Source organism: Oncorhynchus mykiss, chromosome 11 (genome assembly GCF_013265735.2).
Source record: "Oncorhynchus mykiss isolate Arlee chromosome 11, USDA_OmykA_1.1, whole genome shotgun sequence".
In the NCBI taxonomy this organism is placed as follows: Eukaryota; Metazoa; Chordata; class Actinopteri; order Salmoniformes; family Salmonidae; genus Oncorhynchus; species Oncorhynchus mykiss.
The window spans coordinates 86,114,649-86,123,151 of NC_048575.1; the positions used below are offsets into that span (position 1 = coordinate 86,114,649).

Sequence of the window (8,503 nt, forward strand, 5' to 3'; positions counted from 1 at the left end):
CAGCCTGTTCAACCTCTCTTTCATATCGTCTGAGATCCCCAAGGATTGGAAAGCTGCCGCAGTCATCCCCCTCTTCAAAGGGGGAGACACCCTGGACCCAAACTGTTACACACCTATATCCATCCTGCCCTGCCTATCTAAGGTCTTCGAAAGCCAAGTCAACAAACAGGTCACTGACCATCTCGAATCCCACTGTACCTTCTCCGCTGTGCAATCTGGTTTCCGAGCCGGTCACGGGTGCACCTCAGCCACACTCAAGGTACTAAACGATATCATAACCGCCATCGATAAAAGACAGTACTGTGCAGCCGTCTTCATCGACCTTGCCAAGGCTTTCGACTCTGTCAATCACCATATTCTTATCGGCAGACTCAGTAGCCTCGGTTTTTCGGATGACTGCCTTGCCTGGTTCACCAATTACTTTGCAGACAGAGTTCAGTGTGTCAAATCGGAGGGCATGCTGTCCGGTCCTCTGGCAGTCTCTATGGGGGTGCCACAGGGTTCAATTCTCGGGCCGACTCTTTTCTCTGTATACATCAATGATGTTGCTCTTGCTGCGGGCGATTCCCTGATCCACCTCTACGCAGACGACACCATTCTATATACTTTCGGCCCGTCATTGGACACTGTGCTATCTAACCTCCAAACAAGCTTCAATGCCATACAACACTCCTTCCGTGGCCTCCAACTGCTCTTAAACGCTAGTAAAACCAAATGCATGCTTTTCAACCGATCGCTGCCTGCACCCGCATGCCCGACTAGCATCACCACCCTGGATGGTTCCGACCTAGAATATGTGGACATCTATAAGTACCTAGGTGTCTGGCTAGAGCCAACAGACCTCCAGGCTGTGTAAGGGCTATTTGACCAAGAAGGAGAGTGATGGAGTGCTGCATCAGATGACCTGGCCTCCACAATCACCCAAACTCAACCCAATTGATATGGTTTGGCATGAGTTGGACCGCAGAGTGAAGGAAAAGCAGCCAACAAGTGCTCAGCATATGTGGGAACTCCTTCAAGATGGTTGGAAAAACCTTCCAGGTGAAGCTGGTTGAGAGAATGCCAAGAGTGTGCAAAGCTCTCGTCAAGGCAAAGGGTGGCTACTTTGAAGAATCTAAAATCTAAAATCTATTTTAATTTAACACTTTTTTGGTTACTACATGATTCCATATGTATTATTTCATAGTTTTGATGTCGTCACTAATATTCTACAATGTAGAAAATAGTAAAAATAAAGAAACATTATTGAATGAGAAGGTGTGTTCAAACTTATCTTCTACATTATATAAGGAATCAGGTGCCATTTGGGAGTCTGGTGGTGTAGTTCTGCATGCTGCTGCTGTTCACTGTGATTGCTTTAGGTTGGAACACTGTGATGGCTTTAGGTTGGAACACTGTGATGGCTTTAGGTTGGAACACTGTGATGGCGTTAGGTTAGGGCACAAAAGCCAAAACAACACAGCACAGGTACTCACACGACCAACAAAAATTGGAACAATAATCAACAGGACCATGGTAAACCAAGGGCACACTTATACAATTACTAATCAATGGGAATAGGGACCGGGTTTGAATAATGACAGTTCCGGAGGGATCCGTGACATTAGGTTGGAACACTGTGATGGCTTTAGGTTGGAACACTGTGATGGCTTTACGTTGGAACACTGTGATGGCTTTAGGTTGGACCACTGTGATGGCTTTACGTTGGCTTTACATTGGAACACTGTGATGGCTTTAGGTTGGAACACTGTGATGGCTTTAGGTTGGACCACTGTGATGGCCTTACGTTGGAACACAGTGATGGCTTTACGTTGGAACAATGTGATGGCTTTAGGCTGTAACACTGCCTCCATACTGTAGCTAATGCCTTAATGTCTTGGCTTGTATGAAAATAGGCCTATTTCACTTCCTGGTATGAAAATTGTCCTATTTCACTTGCTGGTATGAAAATCATCCTATTTCCCTTCCTGGTATGAAAATAGGCCTATTTCCCTTCCTTGTATGAAAATAGGCCTATTTCACTTCCTGGTATGAAAATCGTCCTATTTCCCTTCCTGGTATGAAAATAGGCCTATTTCCATTCCTGGTATGAAAATAGGCCTATTTCCCTTCCTTGTATGAAAATAGGCCTATTTCCCTTCCTGGTATGAAAATAGGCCTATTTCCCTTCCTTGTATGAAAATAGGCCTATTTCCCTTCCTTGTATGAAAATCATCCTATTTCCCTTCCTGGTATGAAAATAGGCCTATTTCACTTCCTGGAACTAAGGCAGAGGGACAAGGAGGAACCATGACAGTCTAACAACCATGGAGGGATAGGTAGATATGATGTACTGCTGGTGTGGACATGTAAAACACAGTGGGATTCCGCTACTAGAAGGAAATGCTAGCCTTGGTATTGAACCAACAAATCACTCAGGGAAGGTAGCTTTAGTATCTCAGTATCTAAGAGCTAGGTACAACATAATTACCAGAAAATTGTCAGGACTTTAGTCTGTGTTTAAACAAAACAGTACAAGAATTGCAAACGTCCTTCCCACTGTGTGGTTGTGTGAGAGAGGGAAAAATTACAAGGTACAAAACACATCTTGTAATAAAATCTTTTTGACACTCACCAAGTTGAGTTTGAGTTCCATATTCAGGACTCCTCCACTGTCCAGGACAGGCATGAGGTTAATGGAGAACACAGCAGCCCTGTCCGGAGGAACAGAGATGTTCGGACCAAAGAAGATGTAGAAGTGGACGGAGAAGGTGTCCAGCTCATTCCTCAGGGTGGGCCGGATGGGCCAGCACCTGTGGGGGTCGGAGCTGGGAGCCATATGGGTTATACTGTCCTGTGGGGAGAGAAGGGATCCAGCGGGGTCCAAAGAGGAGGAGTTCTGGGCGTGGCTGGGGAGGCCCGGGAGGCCGGCAGGGGTGGAGGGGAGCGTCTCAGAGAGAGAGAAGCCCATAGCACTGCCAAAGGACTGCGGCAGGTTGAGATTAGAGCTGGGGCCAGAAGAGGAGCTGGAGGGGGAACCCTTAGAGGCGCTGGATTTGGAGCAATCTGGAGAGGGAAAGAGAGAGAGATAGAGAGAGAGGGAGAGAGAGAGAGATATAGAGGTCGAGAGAGAGAGGGGGAGAGAGAGAGATAGAGAGAGAGGGAGAGAGAGCGAGAGAGATAGAGGTAGAGAGAGAGAGGGGGAGAGAGAGATAGAGAGAGAGATAGGGAGAGAGAGAGAGGTAGAGAGACAGAGAGAGAGAGAAACAATGGAGTCATTAGGAAGAATGGGGAGACAGAGAGACAGACAGACAAGCAGAAAGGCAGACAGACAGACAGACAGACAGACAGAGACAGACAGACAGACAGACAGACAGACAGACGAAATGTGTCATGTCATGGCAATACCAGTGTGAAACAGGCCTCTCCTCTCTTCTCTTCTCCTCTCTTCCCCTCTCCTCTCCTCTCTTCTCTTCTCCTCTCTTCCCCTCTCCTCTCTCCCCCTCTCCTCTCCTCTCCTCTCCTCTCCTCTCCTCTCCTCTCCTCTCCTCTCCTCTCCTCTCCTCTCTTCCCCTCTCCTCTCTCCCCCTCTCCTCTCCTCTCCTCTCCTCTCCTCTCCTCTCCTCTCCTCTCCTCTCCTCTCTTCCTGTCTCCTCTCTTCTCCTCTCTTCTCCTCCTCCTCTCTTCTCCTCCCCCAATCCTCTCCTCCTTGCCTCTCTTGTCTCCTCTCCTCCTCCTCTCCTCTCAAGAGCCTCTCCTCTTTGCTCAGGCCTAGTTCGCACATGTGCCTGTTAGGTTGCCTGGCAGTATTATCTGTAGAGAAGTGTCTGAGTCAGTCTGAAGTGCTCTCATGGGCGGCAGCAGCCTGTCGACACACACACACACACACACACACACACACACACACACACACACACACACACACACACACACACACACACACACACACACACACACACACACACACACACACACACACACTCAGAGGGTTAGAGAAACAAACAAAAGGTGGATCATTGTCAAGAGGCTTCTATTTCCTCTCATCTCCACATCAACCAGTCAGATCATCTGATCGTCTGGAAGCAGAAAAACACAACAGGTCCTGTGTGTTGAAATTATCAAATGAAGTGGAACTATACAGCTTTCAGCAGCAACGTTCTAATGGGTGACTGTTGTTAAACAGACGTTTTAATGGGTGACTGTGGTTACACAGACGTTTTAATGGGTGACTGTGGTTAAACAGACGTTTTAATGGGTGACTGTGGTTAAACATACATTTTAATGGGTGACTGTGGTTAAACAGACGTTTTAATGGGTGACTGTTGTTAAACAGACGTTTTAATGGGTGACTGTGGTTAAACAGATGTTTTAATGGGTGACTGTGGTTAAATAGATGTTTTAATGGGTGACTGTAGTTAAAAATATGTTTTAATGGGTGACTGTTGTTAAACAGACGTTTTAATGGGTGACTGTTGTTAAACAGACGTTTTAATGGGTGACTGTGGTTAAATAGATGTTTTAATGGGTGACTGTAGTTAAAAATATGTTTTAATGGGTGACTGTTGTTAAACAGATGTTTTAATGGGTGACTGTGGTTAAACAGACGTTTTAATGGGTGACTGTTGTTAAACAGATGTTTTAATGGGTGACTGTAGTTAAAAATATGTTTTAATGGGTGACTGTTGTTAAACAGACATTTTAATGGGTGACTGTTGTTAAACAGATGTTTTAATGGGTGACTGTGGTTAAACAGACGCTTTAATGGGTGACTGTGTTTAAACAGACGCTTTAATGGGTGACTGTTGTTAAACAGATGTTTTAATGGGTGACTCTTGTTAAACAGACGTTTTAATGGGTGACTGTGGTTAAACAGACGTTTTAATGGGTGACTGTGGTTAAACAGACGTTTTAATGGGTGACTGTTGTTAAACATACGTTTTAATGGGTGACTGTGGTTAAACAGACGTTTTAATGGGTGACTGTTGTTAAACAGACATTTTAATGGGTGACTGTTGTTAAACAGACGTTTTAATGGGTGACTGTTGTTAAACAGACGTTTTAGTGGGTGACTGTGGTTAAACAGACATTTTAATGGGTGACTGTTGTTAAACAGACGTTTTAATGGGTGACTGTTGTTAAACAGACGTTTTAATGGGTGACTGTGGTTAAATAGATGTTTTAAAGGGTCATTGCTGTTAAACAGACGTTTTAATGGGTGACTGTGGTTAAACAGACGTTTTAATGGGTGACTTTGGTTAAACAGACGTTTTAATGGGTGACTGTTGTTAAACAGACATTTTAATGGGTGACTGTTGTTAAACAGATGTTTTAATGGGTGACTGTGGTTAAACAGATGTTTTAAAGGGTCACTGCTGTTAAACAGACGTTTCAATGGGTGACTGTGGTTAAACAGACGTTTTAATGGGTGACTGTGGTTAAACAGACGTTTTAATGGGTGACTGTTGTTAAACAGACATTTTAATGGGTGACTGTTGTTAAACAGATGTTTTAATGGGTGACTGTGGTTAAACAGATGTTTTAAAGGGTCACTGCTGTTAAACAGACATTTCAATGGGTGACTGTGGTTAAACAGACGTTTTAATGGGTGACTGTTGTTAAACAGACATTTTAATGGGTGACTGTTGTTAAACAGATGTTTTAATGGGTGACTGTGGTTAAACAGACGTTTTAATGGGTGGCTGTTGTTAAACAGACATTTTAATGGGTGACTGTTGTTAAACAGACGTTTTAATGGGTGACTGTTGTTAAACAGATGTTTTAATGGGTGACTGTGGTTAAACAGACGTTTTAATGGGTGACTGTTGTTAAACAGACATTTTAATGGGTGACTGTTGTTAAACAGATGTTTTAATGGGTGACTGTGGTTAAACAGATGTTTTAAAGGGTCACTGCTGTTAAACAGACGTTTCAATGGGTGACTGTGGTTAAACAGACGTTTTAATGGGTGACTGTTGTTAAACAGACATTTTAATGGGTGACTGTTGTTAAACAGATGTTTTAATGGGTGACTGTGGTTAAACAGACGTTTTAATGGGTGACTGTTGTTAAACAGACATTTTAATGGGTGACTTTTGTTAAACAGACGTTTTAATGGGTGACTGTGGTTAAACAGACGTTTTAATGGGTGACTGTGGTTAAACAGACGTTTTAATGTGTGACTGTGGTTAAACATACGTTTTCATGGGTGACTGTGGTTAAACAGACGTTTTAATGGGTGACTGTTGTTAAACAGACATTTTAATGGGTGACTGTTGTTAAACAGACGTTTTAATGGGTGACTGTTGTTAAACAGACGTTTTAGTGGGTGACTGTGGTTAAACAGACATTTTAATGGGTGACTGTTGTTAAACAGACGTTTTAATGGGTCACTGCTGTTAAACAGACGTTTTAATGGGTGACTGTGGTTAAACAGACGTTTTAATGGGTGACTGTGGTTAAACAGACGTTTTAATGGGTGACTGTTGTTAAACAGACATTTTAATGGGTGACTGTGGTTAAACAGACATTTTAATGGGTGAATGTGGTTAAACAGATGTTTTAATGAGTGACTGACTGTCTGCTTTCACGTATACTATTTGCTATATAAGCCTGATTCTCTGTAAAACTGTCTTGTATGAGAGCAGAGTGAATCAGAGACGGTCCTAGAGAGAGAGTACTGAAGATAAACACTGTGTGTGTCCATGAGAACAAAGGCTATTTTACACTAAGGGATTATATTTAGAGTTACAATTCGAGTGTGTGGACGTGTCCACAACAATTCACAACAATGTACACACATCTAAAGTAAAATAATATATTTAAGAAATATAGAAATATTAGGATGAGCAAAATATACACTACATGATCAAAAGTATGTGGACATGTGCTCATCGAACATCTCATTCTAAAATCATGGGCATTAATACGGAGTTGATTTCCCCCCTTATCTGCTATAACAACCTCCACTCTTCTGGGAAGGCTTTCCACTAGATGTTGGAACATTGCTGCTATAACAGCCTCCACTCATCTGGGAAGGCTTTCCACTAGATGTTGGAACATTGCTGCTATAACAGCCTCCACTCTTCTGGGAAGGCTTTCCACTAGATGTAGGAACATTGCTGCTATAACAGCCTCCACTGTTCTGGGAAGGCTTTACACTAGATGTAGGAACATTGCTGCTATAACAGCCTCCACTCTTCTGGGAAGGCTTTCCACTAGATGTTGGAACATTGCTGCGGGGACTTGCTTCTATTCAGCCACAAGAGCATTAGTGAGTTCGGACACTGATGTTGGGTTATTAGGCTCGCAGTCGGCAGTCCAATTCATCCCTGAGTGTTCGATGGGGTTGAGGTCAGGGCTCTGTGAGCTGTTGTTGCTGCTAGACATTTCCACTTCACAATAACAGCACTTACAGTTGACCGGCTCCAGCAGGGCAGAAATTTGACAAACTGACTTGTTAGAAAGGTGGTGCCACGTTGAAAGTCGCTGAGATCTTCAATAAGTCCATTCTACTGCCAGTGTTTGTCTATGGGAGATTGCATGGCTGTGTGCTCAATTTTACACCTGTCAGCAACAGGTGTGTTTGAAATAGCCGAATCCACTAATTTGAAGAGGTGTCCACATACTTTTCTACACACAATGCATTCAGAAAGTATTCAAACCCCTTCATTTCTCCACATTTTGTTACGTTACAGCCTTATTCTAAAACTGATTATATAAAACAATTGATTGCATATTTTTTTCCCTTCTTCATCAATCTACTAAATAAATTGGATTTGGTTAAATAAAGGTGAAATGAAAAAATGAAGAAAAAAATGCTATTGGAATCCAAACAGTCTCTTCCTGTTTGGTTTCTACCGCTTTATGGAGTCAGACTACCACTGTCTGAATGGCACACATACGACATCCATGTATCAGTTGTCTCAAGGCTTAAAAAACATTATTTAACCCCGTCTCCTCCCCTTCATCTACACTGATTGAAGTGGATTTAACAAAGTGACGTCAATAAGGGATCATAGATTTCACCTGGATTCACCTGGTCAGTCTTGTCATGGAAAGGGCAGGTGTTCCTAATATTTTGTACAGTCAGTGTATATAATATCCATATATGATAAATATTGTTATTATTATTTATGTATTTTTTCTCCCCAATTTCGTGGTATCCAATTGTTTTAGGAGGTACTATCTTGTCTCATCGCTACAACTCTTGTCTCATCGCTACAAGGTTGAACGTCATGCGTCCTCCGATACACAACCCAACCAAGCCACAATGCTTCTTAACACAGCGCCATCCAACCCGGAAGCCAGCCGCACCAATGTGTCGGAGGAAACACCGTGCACCTGGCAACCCTGGTTAGCGTGCACTGCGCCCGGCCTGCCACAGTAGTCGCTGGTGCGCAATGAGATTTCCCTACCGGCCAAACCCTCCCTAACCCGGACGACACTAGGCCAATTGTGCCCCACGGACCTCCCGGTCGCGGCCGGTTATGACAGAGCCTGGGCACGAACCCAGAGTCTCTGGTGG

At 43.5% G+C, this 8,503-nt stretch overlaps 1 protein-coding gene across 1 annotated transcript in view; it reads right to left on the reverse strand.

The window, feature by feature from the left end:
• Nucleotides 1–8,503, reverse strand: part of tmem8b (transmembrane protein 8B) — a 190,897-nt gene that overhangs the window by 72,907 nt on the left and 109,487 nt on the right. Inside the window, exon 5 of the mRNA XM_036936604.1 lies at nucleotides 2,615–3,045. Coding sequence (XP_036792499.1) covers nucleotides 2,615–3,045 — 431 coding nt within the window. The remainder of the gene's footprint in view (nucleotides 1–2,614; nucleotides 3,046–8,503) is intronic.